Source organism: Mobula hypostoma, chromosome 9 (genome assembly GCF_963921235.1).
Source record: "Mobula hypostoma chromosome 9, sMobHyp1.1, whole genome shotgun sequence".
NCBI lineage: Eukaryota > Metazoa > Chordata > Chondrichthyes > Myliobatiformes > Myliobatidae > Mobula > Mobula hypostoma.
In genome coordinates, this window is record NC_086105.1 from 27,263,578 (window position 1) to 27,286,621 (window position 23,044).

General features: G+C 39.4%; 1 protein-coding gene across 1 annotated transcript in view; it reads left to right on the top strand.

Moving 5' to 3' along the window:
* Positions 1-23,044, top strand: part of kcnq1.2 (potassium voltage-gated channel, KQT-like subfamily, member 1.2) — a 409,546-nt gene that overhangs the window by 385,649 nt on the left and 853 nt on the right. Inside the window, 1 exon segment of the mRNA XM_063059641.1 lies at positions 1,815-1,876. Coding sequence (XP_062915711.1) covers positions 1,815-1,876 — 62 coding nt within the window.

A 23,044-nucleotide genomic window follows, 5' to 3' on the forward strand; every position in this document is an offset into this window, starting at 1 on the left:
AAATCTGAGGCATTGCCCATCATTGTCAGCAATATAAAATTGCTAAGGTATGGCGTCCATTAAAGCAAACTTTGCAAGCAAATTGAATATTAACATCCAATAATACAGAAAGGGCACATGCATTATTTATATATCTTAATGTTTTGCATTGAATATTCACATGAACACATTTGTAAAATTATCCAATCATCATAAACTAATTTTTGCAAGTTCTGGAACCAGCAGATATAATAGAGCTAATAATAGAACTTTGTCCAATGACAACTTACTTTTAAATGGCACCTCTAGAGTATGTACAGTATAACCTATGGGACTTGGCAAGAACCTTATCAATCAAAATCTAACAATAAACCAATAACGAATTGAAAGGTGGCCAACCACTGAGTCGAAAGTGTGCTTTAAGAACTGTGTTAAGAGGAGAGAGGTAGAAAAAATGTTTAGAAGGGATTTCCAAAGTTTTAATCATATGCAGCACAGATGGCAATGTTGGAACCATGATATTTGAGATGCTTAAGAGGTGAGAGTTAGAAGAGTACAAAGATTTTGGAACAATTTGATTGGAATGAGGTGAAGAGAGATGAAACCATGGCAATTTAAAAATAAGAGTGAAGCATTAGTACCAGGCTCTGAACCAAATGTTTTATGTGCCCACAAAGCTTTCCTGTTATCGAGGCTATTTTTATCTGTTTGTTCCTGAGTTACAGATGTCACTTTTATGCCCACATATATGTCTGAACAGAATGGCTGCTAGGTTCTTACTGACGGCAATAAAAATCATAACAGTTTTAAATCACAAGTAAACCACACTAGATAAGGTTTATGAAAGGATGTTTGTCATCCAAATATTTTCCCTCCAACATTCCCCCCCCCCCGCCGTTCTAATTCCAGACATATTTTATAATTCCAGGTTTTTATTGATTTAAATTCCCTGGCTGCATTAGTGGCATTCGAACATCTATTGCCAGATAAATAATTCAGGCCTGTAATTCCCTAACCACTACCCCGTTATAGCCCACCATATTTAAGAGAAATGACAGTCATTTCTATAAATTCAATGATGTACTGTATGTGTGCCAGCCAGTGGCGTAGTGGCATCGGCACTGGACTTTGAGGCGAGTGGTCCTGAGAACATATCCAGCTGGCATCTTGCATACTCTCCTAACGTGCTGGGCTGAGCTAGCAACTAGGCCTCATAAAAAAAAATCAGTCAAATGCGACGGTAAATGGCAAAAATGTCACCTGATGCTCCACAGGGCGAAGAAGAACAACAACAATGATGTATTTGTGCCAAAATAACAGTCCCTAAGGGACTTACTAATTGTGGAAGGGTTGGAACTGACTAAGACTGATACAGTCCCAGATATGTACCTGAACCAGCAAGATTGTTTTTTTGGGACTAATAATAATATTTATTGTCTCACAAAAATGTAGCATTTAGCGTATGTTTGCTGTTTCTTGTGAGCCTCCAGCTAGGTTTCAATATTTTTGTTCAAGAAGCCAGTGAGCTGAGGTCATTCTAGCTTCATAGCTACAATCCTGGCACTATACATTTCATTTTAAAGAGGGCAAATTATCCATCAAGATCCCAGCAAGATTACCAGGCTAGAGCACTAGCTTAAACTGGGCGGTAACTGACCCACTACCATTTTCTACTGGATCTGTCTAATTTATCTTGGTTGACTTCAATTAAAATTAGTAACGTTTGCTTTATTATGGGCTTTGAAGAATATGTATCCCAAAAATTAGTCATGATGCACAGTAATCTGAATTTTTAACATTTTTTCCCTGTTTTTGTATCTTAACTTTTCATATAGAAAAGGGACTAGACAAAGGATACTACACTGCAGGAGCCAGACTGATTCGTCTGGAAGATAAGGTAGGTGCATGATGTATTTTCTTAAATATCTGGCATAATTAAGATCCTTATCTGAAAAACTTCTTTGGACTATCCATGCAAATAATATAGTTTATTACAATGCAAACGCCATTGACTTTGCACTGTTTTGATTCGTTTTCTCATTTTGTCACATTGTACACTTCACTTTCTTGTTCCGGGTTTTGACAAGATTTTACTCTGACTTGTTCTTGATGAATAGATTAAAAGCTGAGAGCAGATAAGCACTATTCTCCTGAATTCCTGTCTTGTGATACAGATAGTATTAGAATATTCTGACTGCATTTGCTTTTGTTCCAGAGAAATACAGATTTTGCTTTTCATGACTGATGTCTGAAGCTAAATGAAGCATGATATTTAAGTTCTTGATGCCAGTTTTGATACCGATATTGGTGAAAAACCTGTTTTCAAGGGTGTCAGTTTAATACTGATAGATTAAGATTGCATGTTTATCTTTATTAAATATGAACAGAGTCAAAATATCACATCTGACCTTCTTACCTGAATATTGTCATTGTACTTAAGTCTTAAAATACTGATATACAATTCCAATCAGATTATGTTATGCAGCAAGATGCATGCTCTCTTTCAAATCACAAGGGTGAGAGCATTTTGATTTCTTGTGTAAGTATATCACTCCAGCATGCACTCAACATGTCAACAGGAATGTTGGAAAAACGTCACACCTCTGCAACAAATGATAGAAACTGTCGGAATGGTCCATAACCATTTATTAAATTTTAGCTGTTCGGGAAGCCAGTGATAGATCCTTTGATGTTAATTAATTCTATTTAGTCCTGAGGCTTTAGTGGGAATCATGAGGTGCCAACAATTTTTTTGAAGCCTGAAAACAGCATAATGGATAATATTGTCAACTTGGTGCAGGAACTCTGCCAAATTCCTTATCTTGATGTAGGGAAACAGGGAAAGGTATGCTCTCTCCCTACTGTAAAATTGGATAGCTGACATAACAGGAGAGAATTTCTGCTTCATTTTCTGCCTCCCTGTTATAATAATGAAGGGGATTAATATAATATTAAGGATATTAGTTTATGGCTTATATTGAATAAAATAAAATGAACTGCAGGAAAGTGTGAAGTTTTTCCACAGTGGGAAAGCACATTAAAGTACATTTCATAAGGGGAAGGCGCATATTTACCTGACATGAAGGTTGAGGAGTACTAAACTGAAGGTCAAAGTTTAGATACTGTAAGGAAACTTGTACAAATCCAGGTCAACCAAAGACAGCAGAATTGCGGTTGAATTGAGAATGAGATAGAAAAAAGGTTCACTGATAATACGGTTGTGAGAGGTTATCAAACGAGAGGGCAAAATCAGGAAGGAAGTGGCAGCAGATTTGGAGAATGGGGGAATGGGGAATTGGGAATCAGAGGTGAAAGCTTCCAATTGTGCTGCATTTGCGGTGGTTTGCTTAGGAAAATTGAAGATAGGCTGGACAAATGAGCAATGATTCTAACAACTAGCACACAAGGGCAGGCTGCACTAACAAACATCAAGGGATTTTTTTTTAAGGAAAATATATATGCAAGAGGTTTCATGCCTTCAACTTAATGTAACATCTCAGGTGAGAACAGTCTCTTTTACACAAACAAATGCAAGTTCCAGTTCTCTATTTATAGTCTGCTTCATTGTGAATGACCCATACCATTCCCAGAATTCCAGTGTCTTCTCTATATAAGTGTGTGTGTGTGTGTGTGTGTGTGTGTGTGTGTCTGTGTGTGTATACCACACATGGAGGACTCAGACCAAATTTATGGAAATCAATATGCATCTACACTAAAAATATGGCTAAATTTTAGAAAAAGTTTCTGTCATGCACCACAAAAATAATTACTGCAAAAGAGATTCTACCTTGATATGTTTTTTTTGGCTCAATCTTAATATTTCTAAATAACTGTAACAAAGTCTTATGTAGAATTTATGCATGTTTGCCAAGCAGATCCAGCAGTAATATAAAGAGTGCAACACCAAGGGTGTATTAAAACTTATAGGTGCCTGTCTTTAATGTATCTGATAGATACTGCTAAATATACATCAATATGAAGTAATATGGAGAAAGTATGATCACCGTGAAGTTTGAAAAGATTCTTCAAAACTTCTGCTTTAACATCAATAAAAGGTTAGGAGAAGCCCCTATTTTTTGGATTTCTGTCCATCTTCGAGATGATAGTAGACTTCCAACTGATGGTTATGTCACATTTAACCCAACAATAAATCAAACAATCCATATCTTTCACTCTGTAGTTCACATCTGTTTCCACTGTGGGTATGGCATAATCGTATGTCTGCATTAACAGTAATTATTACATAGCATGCTATTTGATTAACCTAGAATGAGTTTAAAAATGATATAATTACACAGGGTGATTTGTCTATTTATTGCTCACACACTCCACTCACTGTCTGTATCAGACTACAGTAGAAATGGTTAACTAGTCTGGCAATTTAGTGAGAGGCTTTGTGCTCAATGGAGTGGAATGTCTTCACGGATTTGGAGCTAATGTGTGCTTTGGTGAATATTATTGCAAAGTAAAGAATTTATTATTTCCTGAAACATACACAACACTCGCTGTACTCTCGTAATCAACTCTTATAACTGAGTGCCTTATCGTAGTTGTTTGTCATTAACGCTTTCCAGATGGTTGGTGTTGGGAGAATGAGCAATGGTAATGTCACTCACTGGAAAGAAGAAATTGTGAGTCTTCCACTTGAAACAGATGGTTGTTACTATTGCGGTGCAATGGTAATAGTAACATAGTGTCAAGGCATTGCAGTGTTCAAGGACAGATTCCCTTCTTACACAAACCTTGAGCTAATAGAACGTTCTTAAACAGAGGGTATGTCTAGCAACACCTGGGGGCGGGTTGTGTACAGCACAGAAGCATAGTGGTTAGCACAATGCTTTTCAGTATAGGTAACCCGGGTTCAATTCCCACTGCTGCCCATAAGGAGATTGTACATTCTTCCCATGAACACCTGGGTTTCCTCCGGGTGCTCCGGTATCCTCCCACAGTCCAAAGACGTACCAGTTATCAGCTAATTGGTCATTGTTAATTGTCCCTGATTAGACAAGGGTTAAATTGGGGCTTTCTGGGCGACACGGCTCAAAGGGCCGGAAGGGCCTATTCCATGCTGAATCTTAATAGATAATAAATAAATGATAATAAATATGGGGCCTTCATCTCTGCCTGCTGCCTATCATTGATCCTTCTTCTGGTATTGATCATGCCAGGGAGATGCTAATTACAATGAGTTTGTGTAATGTGTAGTAGATCATGTAACCTTTTACTGCTCCCATAAACCAAGCGTCTCACCTTCTACCACTGTACACAGTCTCCTGTCACCAGCAACTACCACTTTTCAATGTTGAAAGGTTGCTGGCACTGTGCCCGTGCATGCCTCCAGTGATCCATTGCCTTTCCAGCTTGCTGGACAATAATGCTGCTGGCTCCTGAAGTCAGCTTCTCAATGGTGTTCCTGGCCTTTGCATTGGCAGATGGCTCCCAGTACCAGGCAGTGTTGCCATTTCTCCATATATCGTCACAGCAGTAATAATAAATAAACATTAATCACAATCTTTGTAACCATTATGGAGATACAAGTGATTCTACAGATGATGAAAATCTTGAGCAACATGCACAAAAATCTTGAGCGACATGCGCAAAATCCTGATGGAAGATGTTGATCCAAAACATCAACTGTTCATTTCCCTCTAGAGATGCTGCCTGACTTGCAGAGTCCCTCGAATTTTTTGGGTGGGTTGCTTTGTAACCATTAATCAGATTGGGCATTTAGCTTGGTGTATGTGTGGCTCCAACGGGTTTCATTCTATCTTGGTTCTGTTCACTACTCTTCGCTGCAAGGCATAAATCTGAATTCATTCACTCCAGAATATCAGAAAAGCTGACAGGTTACAGTACTTTAGGGTGTGCTGTGATGTTAGATTAATTAGTTGCAAGGAGAGGACATGCTGCTACATGAATTGCAAATCCCTCAAGCTTAATGGTTAGCTGATTATCAATAACCTCCCATTACAGTCAATGCTCCATCATAAATGACCAAGATTATTAAACTTTGCAATCTTTACAGCTAAGGTGATATATTATCAGTATTATTTAGTACTGTTCTTGAATGCAGCTTACATCTCCAGGTATGTCTCTATATACTGGAGCTTCTTTGTTTCCTATCTATTAGACAATAGGAGGCATTCTTACCATCATTTACTAGATTATTTCACTACTTCAATCTCGAAAATTTTGCATAGTTATACTGTAGGTAGTGCTAAATGTGCAGCACAACAGTTTACTAGTGAAAAACTACCCCTTTCAGTGTATTAATTTTATGTTTGTCAGTGACAAATTTTGAAGGTAGCAATAAAATGGGAAATATGCTTATTGTGTACTGCTTCAATCAATGGGTTATATGAGAGGCAAGAACTGGAACAGCTCAAAGTAAATTTACCATATACTTTGAGATTCATTTTCTTGTGGGCATTCACAGTATATACCAAGTAACACAGAAGAATCAATCAGAAACTATACACAAACAAAAACAGACAAACAACCAATGTGCAAAAGTCAACAAATTGTGCAAATACAAAAAGAAAAACAAAATGTTAATAATAGATAAATACAAAATAAATAATATTGAGAACACGAGTTGTAGAGTCCTTGAGAGTGAGTCCATAGGTTGTGGAGTCAAGTTTCAGTGTTGGGGTAAGTGAGGTTATCCTTTCTGGTTCAGGAGCCTGATGGTTGAGGGGTAATAACTGTTGCTGAACCTGGTGGTGTGGGACTGAAGGCTCCTGTATGTCCTTCCTGATGCCAGTCGTGAGAAGAGAGCATGGCCTGGTTGGTGAGAGTCATTAACAATGGGCAATGCTTTCCTGCAACAATGCTGCTTGTACTGTAGATGTGCTCAGTTGTGGAGAGGACTTCACCTCTGATGGACTGGACTGCATCCACTACCTTCCTTTCAAGGCCATTGGTGTTTCCATACTGGACCATAATTCAACTAATCAGTGTATTCTCCACCATGCATATATAGAAGTTTGTCAAAGTTTTGGATGAAATGCTGAATCTTCACTAATTTCTAAGAAAGTACAGACACTGCCATACCTTCTTTGTAATTACATTTATGTGCAGGACCCAGGACAGTTCCTTTGAAATGATAATCCTGAGGAATTTAAAGCTACTGACCCTCTCCATCTCCAATCCCCAGATGAGGACTGGTTCACAGACCTCTGGTTTCCCCTGCTGTACTCAATAGTCAGCTCTTTGGTTTGGGTACGTTGAGAGTGAGGTTGTTGTTGTGGCACCATTCAACCAGACTTTCAATCTCCCTCCTTATATACTGATTCCATCTCTTCCTTTGATTCAGTCAACTACAATGGTGTTGTCAGCAAACCTAAATATGGTATCGAAGCTGTACTTAGCCTCACGGTCATAAGTATCAAGCAGGGGGCTAAACACAGCTTTTGTGGCACACCTGTGCTGCTGGTGGTTGTGGAGATTCTGAACTGACTGGAAGTGAGTCTGCAAGTGAGGGAATTGAGGATCCAGTTGCACGAGGAGATATTGAGCCTTGGTTTTGGAGCTTATTGATTAGTTTTGAGGGGATGGTAGTGTTGAATGCAAAACTGTTAGACTTAGTTCTGGCTAATGAAACACTAAGGAACTGCAGGGATAGAAACCTTCATAACCCCTCAAATAGTTTCGGGGTGTGGATTTAAAGTTGATGACGTCAGCATGCAGGACATCACACAAAAACTTCTGCACACATCAGTGAGTTCAGCATGTGGAGTGATCAGCCTCAAGTCTAACCTGTCACTTGTGTATTAATCTCACCCATTCAAGTGTACGTTACTGCTGTGGTTAAGTCACCGGGCTAGCAGCTGGACACGTGAGTTAACACCCACCATGGTGGAATGGAAATTTAAATTCAAGTGAGTGAATTTAAAAACATCTTGCACTTTGGGGAAAACAAAATCTAACCTCAGTAAGGATATTGATGAATATGGATATGGATAGTCAAAAGGTCTATTTGGTTCCTTCAGAGAAGGAAATATGCTGTCCTTCCTTAAGTGTCCTTGGTGCCATTCCAACCCCAACTATGTAGTTGGTTTTCATCTGTTCAGGGACATTAAGGATGGGCAATAAATTGATGTCATCATTATCCACAGTGTGTGAATAAAGACGTTTGAAAATATTGACCAGCAATCTGCTGGCCTGTCATTTCCACAGCCATCTTGACTGGTGATGCATCCCACTGATTACTAACAGCTGATGATCACCCTATGCATTTTGGGTGCAACCCGGCCTCAAACAAAACCTTTTTTTGTCAGCGGCACACTAGCTGTTTTCTGTGGCTAAGCAAGCATCATTCAGTTTCGGGGAACATTTCTTGCCTTGGATGCTTTTGCTGGGTGAGCAGACATAGTATCTTTGTAAAGCTTTGAATATTTTTTAAAGAAACAATCTAAATTATTATAATTTTAGATGAATGCTTGAGATTAAGCCTTTTGCAGAACAAGTCTTGTGCAGAACCTATTGTGGGACTTAATGAGAATAAGCTGTAACTCAGTTGGAAGCCTTCTTCAGAACTGGAAGGTTTGTGTTTGAATCCAACCACTGGAAACCTGAGCAAAAAAATTGAAGTGTGGATGTCTGGTGCAGTACTGATTGACAACGTATGACCAATAGGATGAGATGTTAAACAGCAGGCTTGTTGTCTCATTCAGGTGACAACAGATAATAAGAGTAAAGAATCTGTCCATGATTTCCTGGTTAATATTTGCCCCTAACCACCCACTACTGAAAAATACAGCATATGATCACAGAGCTGGTTATGGAAGATTACCATGCTCAGATTTTCTGATTATTTTTCCTGCCATAATGACAGCATTTCAAAAATATGACATTGGCTGTAAAGCACAGTGGGATGTTCCAAGATTTTGAAAGGCCTTATAAATACAAATTTCCATATCTGAAACTCTTCGTTATTATTTTAACTTCCTCCTTTGTTAGTTGTCAAATTCTTTTTTCTTTTCTTCTTACAGAAACATCTGCATGATGCTAAGCTAGGGCACATCATCAGTGATGTTACCTAGGGTCGTCAGGTGTTTCAGGCCTTTCAACATCATACATCCTCGCCAGGCGACCCGACCAGAGTTGATCAGACCCCGGCCTGTGCCCTAGCAGCAGCCCACGGATCTGCCCTCTTTATCCAGAGCCAACTTGATGCTTTCTCTGCTGCATCTGTGGTGGTAGAAATGGCTCTCCTTCTTCTCTCTCCCATAATTCCAAGTTGCAGTGTATACTTTGCAGAGCACCTGGCCTGCAAAGCCACGACACCTGATCTCCACGGGCCAACACTTTGCTCTCCAGCCTCTTCTTTGGCAGTTGTTCTTCAGATCTTCATACTTGGCTCTTTTCCACTCGTAGGCCTTCTCCACGCGTTCTTCCTATGGCACAGTAAGCTCAAGCATAAGAACGTGCTTCAATGAGTCAGACCACAACACAATGTCGGGCCGCAATGTAGTCTCTGTATTGTGAGGAGGAAACTGCAGCTGTTTTCCCAGGTCTGCTTTTAGCTTCCAGTCCTGCATAGCGAAGAGCAACCCGGTTGCTTTCTGGTGTTCTGTTAGTCTTTCCCCCTCTTTGACAAAGCAGATGGTATTCTTGACTGGACTTGTTTTCCGGCAGATGTTAAGGGTGCTGCAGATTGTCTCAGCAATTGTCCAGAGGACCTGGTCATGCCACCTGCGATAATGGCCATCGGCAAGAGCTCTGGGGCAGCAGCTCAGAATATGCTCTAGCATGCCAGTCTTCTCACAGAGGGGGCAAGCTGGTCATTCTGCAATGCCCTAGCAGTGCAGGTTGGATGGGCTAGGAAGGACGTCATAAACAGCCTGGATAAGGAACCTGATGTGGTGTGAATCCACCTTCCATAGATCATTCCACATGATCTTTCGCTCGATCACCTGCCCCCATTTGGTCCAGGCTCCTTGCTGTTTCATTGCCACTGCTCTGCTGGTCCTCTTCTCCTCCGCAGCTGCCCTTACTTCATTCTGGACCAGTTCTCATCGCTCTTTCCCTTGTACTTTGTCAAAATGGGGGACTTCAAGGCTTCCAAGTCCAACTCCTCTCTTGGCGACTGCCCCCACCAGCACTTTGTGGCGCAGTCGCGTCTCAGCTTCTTCCACTGCAGCTTCTGCTCTCACTTTCTTCCAGTTCTCATTGCCACTCCTGCTCCGGCAACCTTTGGATCTGAAGATTCCCGGAACTATAGCACCTCTCTTGCTCGCAAAACCTTGACCTCCTCCTCGATGGATTTCAGAGGAGCCTCAGTTTGCAGTTATTCCCGTACAGAGCGATGCTGCTGTTGTTCCTTGGTAAACCTAGCCATCTTCGCAGGAACCGGCTGACTACCCTCTCTAATTCAGCAACAGTGGAAATTGGAAACTCATAGAGAAGCAGTGGTCAGGGGATTCTTGGTAGAATACCGTGCTGGTAAATCCGTGCCTTAAACCGCCCTGGAAGACCAGTCCTGTCAACCTCTTGCAACCATTGTTCAAACTCCCCACAGGTGCCTTATCTCTGAGTGTTGCATCAAACATCTTCCCAAGACTTCTAACAGGGTTCTCTGCAATGTTAGGAATTCGAATGTCCTCAATAGAGAAACAAAATTTCTGCTGTACTCTCCCCTTCATCAGCACTACAGATCTTGATTTTGCAGGCTTAAAGGACATCTTTGCCCACCTCATCAACCTTTCCAACCCCTTAAGAATCCATCTAGCACCAGGCACTGACTCCCTAGTGATAGTCAGATCATCGATGAAGGCTCGTATTGGTGGTTGGCAGATCCCAGATCTTGATTTCGGGCCTCGACACTCTGGTTCTGCAGATTTTACCAGCATGTTCATTGCCAGGGCGAAAAGGATGACTGAGATGGTGCAGCCTGTGATGATACCTATCTGAAACTCTTCGTTATTATTTTAACTTCCTCCTTTGTTAATTGTCAAATAGACTTAATTGTATGGGATTGGTTTTCTCAATATATCCTCATTATGCAATGCAAACTTCATTAAAGAGATTGTCAAGTTTCAAAAAGGATGATTGACACTCCTGTAGATGAATAATTTCTTTGTATTTTGTCCAATGTTTAGAACATAAATAAAGAGATTTACCTGTAATTCTAATATGATTCAGTTTTAATCCCAGTAGAAAGTCTGGTTTCATTATGGTAGATAGGGACATTTCCAGTTTAGTTTGCATTGTTCTGTGGTGTAGTAATAATTCTTTTGAATATCTCAGCATTGAATTATCGCACAATCGTTACTAACCATTATTGGGACATATTACATTTTTGGGTTGACCTGCAATTCTCTTAATTTAGCCTATCAATTGCACTCTTAACATCAGGTGATTTTGTTGTTGAGAAAGGATTTAACTAATCTTTAAAACTGAAGCATAAATATACCTATGATGTAATAGTAGGAAAGAAAATAATTGAACAGTGTTGACAGCAACCTCCACCCAATATAACTAAGCAACTCTGAAAGAGTAAGGGAGAAATATGCAGCCAAGAATAACAGGAGTAATACCGTAATTTTACATCTTTGTCATCTTTGTCATCTGAGACTCTCATCACCTCAGACATGTACTGACTATAGTGAGTAAAAGAAATGGTGATTTACGCAATCAAAATTTCCCTCACTGTACAAGAAAAATGGAAATTTAAAAAATAATAGTATTGGGCCTTTTAATTGAAATAGCTAATCTTTAGCTCATATCCAGCACATAAAAAATGTGTAAAATTATAATCTGCCAAGTTTTCAGAAACCATCCAGTTTCAGGTGAAACTATTAACCATCTGTACTTAATTATCTCCTGATAGGTAAAGCTGTTATGAATCAGAGCTCCATATAATTTTGTGCCACATCTTCTAAATGCTGGAATAGGAGGAAAAATATTAGTTGTAATTTTAAAGGAAGGAAGATGATTATGATGAGCAGGTGACTGAGTTCCCTCTTGTTGAATGAATGGCTTAAATCTAAACTTGTATGTGGACACGATTGCTTCATGACCGCACATTCAGGAAGGTCACAGCTTTTGCATATTATAGATAAAAGCAAAAAAAAACTGTTTACTGATTTTCTTTTATGCTGCAATGCTGGTAAGAAACTGACATGGAACACTATAAGGATAACATTTCACCTTTGTGAGTAGGAGATTTGTGGATCCAAACCGGTGACAGAATAGAAAATAATGGGTTCACATCAGAATTCTGAACCATTCATTAAGAGATGTGCATCTGAACCCAGTCCCAGCGGGCAAGTGCTGATCCTGCTGAAGGGTCCCCGCCCGAAACGCCAACTGTACTCTTTTCCGTAGATGGTGCCTGGACTGCTGAGTTCCTCCAGCACCTGCAGATTTTCTCTAGTTAGTGCAGATCTAGCCCAGGGCATGGTTGCACAACTTACAGACAAATGTGAGTCTGAACAAACTCTTGTAAATATCGCAAAGTTCAAACAAGAAACAGTCTTGAAGAAAACCGTTTCCATGTAACCTTTTTGGAGTAACAGACACTATTGACCACACACAGTGAAAATGGCAGAACACAGACTGCCAGTTTCACTGTGTGCAGTCATTTAAGAGGTTTGCTTTGGAGATTGACAACCAATTATTTCTATTGATACTTATGCAATGCCACTTTATTAGACAATGTAACATACCCTGATATTTCAAGCTTATTGAAGTTAGCTACTGAGCAATAGACATCCTGATTCCGTACCATTGTAACAAGGCACAGGAAGACAGTAAATAAATATTAATGTAAGTTGCCCTCATTGACATCAGTAATTACCATACAAGGAGAACGGATAATGTATCAAGTGATTTTATGTATTTTCTGACTTATGGACAAAATCAATGTATGGATGTTTCTAACAATGGAACCAGTTCATAAACTGGGGATGATTTGTAGTTTAAATTCAAGTTATTAAATAAATTAGGAATAAAATATTATTAGTTTTGTAACCATTAAACTTGTTCTGGGTAGGATATCTTCTAAGTTTACTCACTCTGGTCTGTGTATTGCTCCCATTTCACTAATGTGGTTGACTCTTAACTATCTTCATAGGAATTAAGTGATGAATAGTTAATGCTGGCATTGCCAGTGATATTCATATCCTGTGAATTAAAATGTCCTTTATAGAGCCTGCAGGATGTTCCTTTCCGTGAAGAACAATGGGCAATTTTGACAACTGTCTGTCAACCAAACACTATAGGGGAATGTAAACACGAGGAATTCTGCAGATGTTGGAAATTCAAGCAACACACATCAAATTTGCTGGTGAGCGCAGCAGGCCAGGCAGCATCTCTAGGAAATGGTACAGTTGACGTTTCGGGCTGAGACCCTTCATCAGAATGAAGGGTCTCGGCCCGAAACATCGACTGTACCTCTTCCTAGAGATGCCAACTATAGGGGAATATTAGTTTCAATAAACGTGGTTATTTTTTGATTTACATATATTCTGTGGGAGAGGAAAAAAAAGAGACTTGTATTATATTGGATTTGAAAAAAACAGGAACAAATCAAGCTATATGTAGCAGGGCATAAAGATGACAGGAATGAAGCATTTTGGCAGTCCCATTCATGGGCAGGAAATTTAGAAACAGTGCTATGAGGTTTGGGCCACAGGAAGGACTGGTTGTCAAAATAATTTGTAAAGTAAGGAAAGTCCTGTACACGTAGCAGAGTTCAGGAGCAGAAATGTAAAACTGGGTGAAAAATACAGCCACAGAAATTTTGAAGTCTTAAGTTCAAAAATATCTTTGAAGTTAATTATGTCTGCAGCATGCTGCAGTAATGAAGAAATCACGGCAGGTATTACAGGTAGTTTGGACTTATTATACAATACATACTCATGTTCCAATAGTGGAAGTCTTTCTATGGTGTAGTTTTCTTTTAGAGTAGGCTGGAATGGAAGTTCATGTGAAGCTAAATTGTTGCAACACAACTAACTGCATGAAGGAAAAAAAACATTCCATCCCCCTCATAACTTGAGTTCTGGTTCATAATTACTGTAATTAAGAACATTAAAGGTTTATTCACAATCAGCTGGATGTTATCACTTATTTATGGACTCTCTTTAACTTTGGAATTAAGCACACATTGTACATTTTTTCCACAGTTTATCATTCGATCACTATAATCATTGCATTCTGTCAGTCATTGCACTACACGTGGCAAAGTGGTGTTGTAAAGGATATTTATGCATGAAGTGTGCAGGGTTGCTAGGGTTATTGTTGCAAGCAGGAACTAAGCCAAGATTATAAATACATTACTGCTATCGATTGTAACCATGGGTGATTCTAAAGGGAGGATTACAGAATCATGTTATCTATGAAAGGGGAAGGTGAAATTTCTACATGTTAAGATAATAATCATTGTACCTTTATTATAATGCAAAATTATGATTTACTATTTGTTATTAGTCCTGCTGTAGGATCTCAGCACTAAACATTAACTGCACTCTTTTCCATAGATGCTGCCTGGCTTGCTGAGTTCCTCCAGCATTTTATGTATGTTGCTTGGATTCCCAGCATTTGCAGAATTTCTCTTGGTTGTGATTGGATTACTATTTGTTATGATTGATTTATAAGACAGAGTGTTCCAAGCTGAAAAAATAATTGATAAAACTATATTTGTAATGGAATGCTAACAAAAATCCTTTAAAAGTAGTACCTTCCAAGCTACTATGATGAAAATAGAAACAAACTTAAAATAAAAGTAAGTACATGTTCAGCACAGCATTGTGGGCTGAAGGGCCTGTATTGTGCTGTAGGTTTATTTTTTCACAGATGCTGCTTGACTGGCTGAGTCCTTCAGCTTTTCAGTTAACATATGGGTTCACTCCAATGGGCTGAGCACTACTCAATTTTTCTTCCTGTCTGCCAAAAGAACCAGATTGTAGTTTGATTTAAACAAATGGCTGCATTCACCATTTTACAATCTAACAAACACAAATTTGGATCTAATGCCATCCAAAAACCTCAGATACTATTTTGAAATAGCAATGGGAAGGATGTGTGCTATGCTCTCCACTGATTCTAGATGGTCAGCAGCCATTGGTATGAAATAAATCAGCAATCCTTGAAGGGCCAAAAAAAAAGGCAAACACCTTGCTAGAGTGATTATTTGATTTAGGACATGTAGCAAATAACTTCATACACCAATCTTCAAATCCGAATATAGATTGTAGATTAAATTTAAAATGCAGCTCCGAACAATAGGTTCCTAAATGCCTTGAATCACAGACTAGACAATGCTGATTAAAATTCATTTAGATGTCTGTGGTGTGGGTGCAAATTGGGAGGTGTGAAGTTTGTGTGTAGTTTCAAAGAAAGCATTGTGGATGCGTTGTAAATATGGAATTGTCCTTTGATGTTTGGCACGTAAAATATCGGATAGTATTGGGCCAGCTGGACCTTTTCACCAAAAGAGTCTCAATATGATGCCTGCTGTATCCTGTTTTGTTGAATAAAGAGGCTGCTTCTTATCTATTTCTGGTTTGGTTTCATATTCTAGAATCTGCAGCTTTTTTTGTTTTCTGGTTGTTAGCTCAGTTTGCAAAGGCACATTTCGTTAGTTGTTACATGTTAGGCAGGGAAATTGGGTTTACTTACGCATGTCTTTCTTGTGCAAATCACATATAAAATTATTCAATGCAGAATAGATTGGACTAGTGATAAGTTCTAGGTTAAATTGTGCCAGAAGGTTCAACCATGAACAATTCACCTTATTGCAACTGATATTCTCCAGGTGTGGTTCATGAGTAATGCCACTAGTGCATATCCCATATTTCACCTTTCCCAGTGTACATTGGAATGCTTTGTGTGCAACCTACAACCGATATCGAACACTCAGAGTACAAGTAAGGCAATACCGCAGACTTTTAATGTATTAGTTTTCAAGCTATTTCTGCTGTCATTGCTGGTGGCACTCCTCTAGCAAGCCCATTGGTTTCTTCAGTATTTCAAACTGGTCCTATGTGGTAGGAGCAAATATGTATCTGTGTCAGTGTGAAACCAAAAAGAAGCAGCTAGGCTTTGTGTGCAGCTTCCGTCTATGCACTGATGGCCGATTACCAATGAGCAAGTCAGTGCTGTGTAGTGGGATTGATGCCAATAACAAGCAGAAGAGCATGCATGGCCTCCAGAGTGTGGGTGATGGTTTCCTGGTTTAACACTACCTTCTAATGGGGCTTGGAGGTAGAGTACACCACACTGCACTCCTTGCATTTAGTGAAGCAGGCCTGGCAGATCACTAGCCACCCTTCTGTTCACCTACATTATCTCTGTCATGAAAGCATCCCAGTCAAAGTCTTCTGTGGCGGTACAGACATACACACCATCCCTTAGGAAAGTCCTTCACTAGATTTCCTGCAGATTGGCTTGGAAGGAATGAGTAATGATTAATGAGCTTTAATTGTGTGAGTGTGCATCTAAATGTCATGGTGAAAGAACAGCATTTCTTTTGGTCTTCATTAACATGTTATGGGAGAACATGGCATATTTTTCCTGCTTTGCTCTCTAGCACGGGGGATCCTCTCTCCTGGAAGAGACTACTGTGGCCAGCCTCTGCACTCTTCAAATGCTGGCCCTGGTGGGTCTACTAGCCTGCTAACATACTGGATCTCTCTCGTGGTCTCTGTCTGTGCCTTCAGGATTTTAGTGTTCCTCTGTGAAAAAAGAGAGCTCTCTCTCTTTCTCCTGCATGTTCTTTGTCTTCTTTGACAGCCAGAATGTTTGTTGCTACTGTCCTGCTACAGTGGGGAGCATGCCTTCTGCCACTGGTAAGCAAACAAGTGTTTCCAGCTGTGCTTAATTAGGCGAGGCACTATTCAGGTTCCAATTTACTGCTTGGGATGGAATGTGGTTTTATATCTGTTGCCCCACCCTACCACAAAAAAGATGCAGCTGAGAGACAACGCCTAAGTTTCCATGTCAACCACCTAGGAGGAAGTAGATATCTGAAAAAAATATATATTTTTAAAATAAGTGCCAGCTTCTGTAATCATTAAATTCTTTGCTCAAAATATCCCTGCCATGCTGGCTGGTATTTTGAGCAAATCGCATTCATAAGATTCATACCTACGCTGCTCCCAACACAGAGTCCCACTGAGCCAGAGGGCCCAGGAGTGGCTGATGTCTTATTCAGGCAGGGTCTGCCCACCACTCAACAGCCAAACTGAGTTGAAAAATATCAGCGGACTTGGATTGTTGAATAGTGGCTGCCTACTGTGCCAAGCCTGAAAGACTCCAACTTCGAAATACACATCTAGAGACCAGTCTTGTTGGTCACAGCTTGACAACTGGCCACGTTCTGACTGCAAGGAAGCTAGATACAGACAGTGACTCCTAATACTGTCAGTTAGTGACTGAGATGATCCAAAGCAATTTCTCATTAAATATTTTTTTAGAATAAAAATACACTAACTAACATCCTAATCAGGTAGCAGAGAAACTCCCTTAAGATTCGAAATAAACTGTGATTTCTTTTTCTATTTTGTTGTACTTGCAAGTTAAAACCAACCGTTAAAGTGACCAGATTTTCACAATCGTAATGATAGTTTAGGTTGATACAAGATAAAAACCTCATCTTTGTTTAAAGCAATATGGAGTCCAGTCTTATAAGCTAACAAGCCTTTAATTTTCCATTTCCAAATATTCCGCTGGTAGCCCTGTTTACTGCAATAAATCCCATATTTTGGAGTATTACTGTAAAAGTATCTTCAGTGCTGAAGATATTCACGAGTTACGTGAAGAAAAATAGAATATAATTTGGGTTATTCATCATTCTCATTATATGAAAGATGGATAATTATAAAACAGCATGGCTTCCTCATCGTCTTTGTAAATATAGTTTCCAAACAGACTAGGAAGATCCCAGCTTTAAGTCTAGTCTGTGCAAAGTGAACTGTTTGTTGTAAGGTACTGCTAGAGACACCAAAATTGGCTTAACTTAGCTCTAAAATAATGTCTTACTCCTAATCATTTCCTTGCTAAAAGCATTTGAAGGTCAGATGAATGTAAAATTGTTTCCAATGATGAAACCTCATGCAGTTGGATGATCTTGTTAAACTCCCTCAATATTTTCTTGCATATTATCCATATCAGTGAACTGATAAAAATACAAAACAGCTACTGTTCTCTCCCACAGTTGGTCATGCAATTTAATTTTAAGACAAGAAAACTGCTTCTGATGAACAAAAGATACAATTCTGATTCAGTCAGTAAAGTGACTGACAAAATATCAGTAAAGGGGAAACAAATTTTTAACTCCAAGTATTCGCAGTTGATCAAGCAATCAGCTGTTTCGGGGTTTCCAGTCACATCCTAAGGATTCAGGTTTTCAGATAAATTTGTTGAGAAATGCCAGCTAGGAGAGAGTTACTTAGAAAGTCCCATATGAGCATGATTTAAAACACCTGCAGGGAAATGGCAAAGCTTCACCACCCAAGAAGTAATAAATAATGCTGGCATACTCATTGAGCTCTCAGGATCGGTCAAAGTAAACATGGCAATTACAGAGCCATAAATAAATGCGGGTCAGGAGTAAATTTTCTTCTCAGCACCTGCTAACAGTAACGTAAGGATTAACCTTCCAAACACTTATCATTCTTGACATAAACCTCCTGTAACGTCAGCTCACTTTGGTTGCTGCATTAACAAAAGTTCATTTCAATTAAAAAAGGCCATATCCATCTAATTCCGAACAACATGAACTGGAAATACGATGAAGAAATGTAGCCATGGCATTCATAAATCTGTCTCTTCAAAGTAATATCTACCTAAATCTAAATATTACTGGAATATTACTACCATAATGGAAGACATTAAAACTCCAATTTCTCCAGCTATGAACGAAGAAGATGGGTAAAATAGGTTGCTCACAAGGATAGGAATGACGGACTGTTGAACAGGAAAAGACTTCAGGCAATTTTCCAGGTATCTAGCAGTAATATGTACCTATAGGTGATTAACGTCACATACCAGTAATACATTGTTGGAATGAAAACATTTCTTATTCTGCATATAGAATGTGGGGAGTGGTTTCTGAGAATATAGCAGCAATCTGTCCCAGAAAATAAAGAATATTTCTAATTGAGGCATCAATCATTAACCATATTGAGATGAACTGACTTAATTGAATGGCACTGCGTTTAAAATATTATATTTAATTACGTAAATTTTATCAACATGTTTACTTCTATTTTCTGCCCTATTCTGCTCTCAAGCTGTCTCAATATTTATGTTTTTAGCTGAAAATAAGAATTAAGAATGCTTTCTTTCTCATGTATGCAATTCATATGTTAAGGATCATTACTCAGCCACTAAGTCTCTCAAGTTTCTTCAGCAACAGTTGAAATTTGTTCCAAGGGTTATAGAATTCTGATTAATTTGTGGCAATACTAGTAGCTCTGGTTTGATATGACAGCTGTAACTCGTAACAGAAAGTGGCAGAGTCATGACCAACAGCCACTCTTTATTATGTCAATGCTGATTAATGCCACCCCCTCAACTAATTTTCTCTAATTATTTAGCAACATGTGTACTGTAATTCTACAAGTTAAATGAAAATCATCTTGACAGATACATTATCTGCCTTCTCAGCATTTGTACCCATGCGTTTCTGTGCCGTTTATATCACTTCCTGTTTCTCTGGCCTATATCTTCACCTGCATAACCTCTCTTAAGTTTGGGATGTACTTTCCTTTCAAGACCTGTTATTTAATTCCTGTTGATCTGAGGTAGAATCATTCTTTTTTTTGCCAGACATTTTATTTGTTAAAGGTTATGCTCTTCGCACAGATAATCTTTTCGATCTTTCGGTGTACTGAATTTCACAACCATTACGTTTTCTTGCACTGAGTTCACTAAATATTCCTCAAATATCATTTATACTTTATTAGGTAAGAAAATTAGAACTGGCGGGACAAACATGGAAAATAATTGTTTCATTTCATATGCTCCATTATGTAATGTTATATCTCTGTTTCAAACTTTTACATTTGCAACGTTCTGTAATGTTAAAGTTGTCATTTATGCTGGAGGCATTCCTGGAGGTTTAATCATGATGTCTAATCATGCAAGCTGGGGTTTTATTGTGCTTGTCTTATGCTGTTTTTCTTCTATAGTTAGGTATCTTTGTTTATGATTTCAGAATAAAGTTTAATATCACTGGCATATGTTGTGAAATTTGTTGTTATGCAGCAGTAGTATATGGCAATACATAAGAATAAAAATTGTAAATTACAGTAGATATATATATATTTAAAGTTCAATTAAAGAGGTAGTGCAAAAAGAAAGAAAAAAAGTAGAGAGTTAATGTTCATGGGTTCAATGTCCATTCAGAAATCTGATGGCAGGGGAATAAGCTATTCTGAACCATTGAGTGTGTGCCTTCAGGCTCCTGTACCTCCTCCCTGATGATGGCAATGAGAAGAGGGCCTGTCCTGGGTGATGGGGGTCCTTAATGATGGATGCCTCCTTTTTGAGGGATCATTCCTTGAAGATGTCCTGGATGCTGGGGAGGCTAGTGTAACTTTATGCAGCTTATTTCGATCATGTGCAGTGCCAACCCCCCCCCCGTACAAGATGGCAATGCAGCCAATCAGAATGCTCTCCATGGTACATTGTGAATGCCTCCACTGACATACCAAATCTCCTCAAACTCCTAATGAAATATAGCCACTGCCAGGCCTTCTTTGTAACTGCACCAATGTGTTGGGCCCAGGATAGATCCTCAGAGATTTTGACACCCAGGAACTTGAGATTGCTCACTCTTTCAACTTCTGACCTCAATGAGGGCTGTTCCCTCATCTTACCCTTTCTGAAGTTCATGATAAATTCTTTTGTCCTACTGACAATGAGTACAAGGTTGTTACTGCAACACCACTCATCCAGCTGGACCTATCTCGCTCCTGAGTGCCTTCTCATTGCCATCTGAAATTCTGTCAATGATAGTTGTGTCGTCAGCAAATTTATTTGAGTTTGAGTTCCAGTAAAACAGTTTTAAAATCAAAATCATAAAGTGTTTTCAGAATCTGGAGGCAGAAGAATGAATCTGAAATCAGGGAAAAGAAGGAGGAAATTGAAAATTTGGGAAAAATTCGCAGATAGAATCCAGGAAAGGGAGAAACAGTAATTTCTCTGTCACTTGTTATAAATAGACCTCAATTGAACTGCAACTTAATGCTCAGATATGCCTCATAGTAACAAAATAACAGGTCATAACTTTCTGTTAAATATTAAAAGGTTGGAGGATTACCACTAGTTAGAGATGTGATGATATAGGGTCATGATATTTAATCTGCAGTTGTCTCCCCCCTCCCTCTTTCTCATCTGTCATACCCTCCTTTCTCCCCATTCCCTCTCCCTCTCCCATCCCCTCTACCCCTATCCCCTCTCCCTCTCTCCCCTCCCTCTTTACTGCTTGTTTACTTCCATTTGATTTACCCTTGCCCTTCACTGAATGGTCCACCAGTCTTTCTTCAACTTTTCAACAACGCTGCCTTCGAAGTTTTTGGATGCAGAGGTGACCTTCTTGGACGCAGACTGTGCTGTTCTCTAGTGGAACTAAGTGGCAGACCCTCAAACAGCTGTTGATAAATTTTGTTGAAGGAAGTGGCCTTCTGAACCTCATAACCATTTTCCAGACCACGTAGACTCTCCTGACCAGGGAATGTTGGGAACAGATGCCAAACTCACAGAGTCCCCAGTTAACCTTTTACTTCCTCAGCTATTTCACTTTACAGTAAGGAAAGGAAATCTCTAATAGAAAATCCACAAATGTAAAGCAGTGCTTTGAACAGAGTGGAATGAAATTAATAGCAATTAAACTGACATAGTCTGTCAGCAGGGAATTACTTTAAGCTGATTTATTCTGTTTCTCATTCTGTATCCAGCATGGTAATCTTGCTGACATCAGCTACTTCATCTTTGGCCTTCCACTGGAACAGCCAACAACAGCCCTCAGCTCCTGTGCTGTTTGTGTGTGCGAGGCATTTGTCCAAAAAATTATAAGTCAAAGATCCATCTGTAGTGTGGGAAAGATTAAAGATGTTATACAGTGTTATACATCTGTAACACTATTATAATCTATAGATGTTATAGTGTTGGAAAGACTAAGGATATTATACAATGCCTGTGGAAGTGCCATACCCCCAAGCACTGATACAGTATGTTTATAACAAACTAGCTTTACTCATTGCTCATGCTGTGCCGTGCATGCTCCAGACTCCCAAGCCTGTGCAGCGCATTGCAGTCATTCGGAACACCCCTGAGGTTAGGTGCAGGTGATTCTGGTCGCTTGCTGCACAACTGAGGCAGCATTGTCAGCAAGAATGCAGAAGCCCCCCGGCTTCAAAAGGTTAATGTTGCAAAGCAATGTTGGCTCACAGCTGGCATCAGTAAAAATATACCACCTTATCTTAGCTGTGCTCACAAAATCACAAAAAGATTGTAACAGAGAAAGACACTATTTAGCCCATTGAGCATTTGACAACTTTATCTAAAAGCTCTCCAAATAGTTTGGCTCCCCTTCACTCTCTGAAATAGCCTTGCAATTCTTTTCCTTTTTAGCTACACATCCAGTTCCCTTTTGAACCCACAACAAAACTTAGCTTTACACCCCACTAGAGAATTCCAGATCCTAACCACACAGAGTATTTTAAACACTCTCACTTCTGGCTTTTTTTGCCAATTGCTCTCATTGTATGTCTTTTGGGTCTTTAGGTTCTTGACCTTCAATCAATGGGAAGCATCTCTCCCTATTTCTCTGTCTAATTGTGGGTTTGAGTTTAGGAGCCGAGAGGTAATGTTGCAGCTATATAGGACCCTGGTCAGACCCCACTTAGAGTACTGTGCTCAATTCTGGTCGCCTCACTACAGGAAGGACGTGGAAGCCATAGAAAGGGTGCAGAGGAGATTTACAAGGACGTTGCCTGGATTGGGGAGCATGCCTTATGAGAATAGGGTAACTGAACTCTGCCTTTTCTCCTTGGAGCGATGGAGGATGAGAGGTGACCTGATGGAAATGTACGAGATGATGAGAGGCATT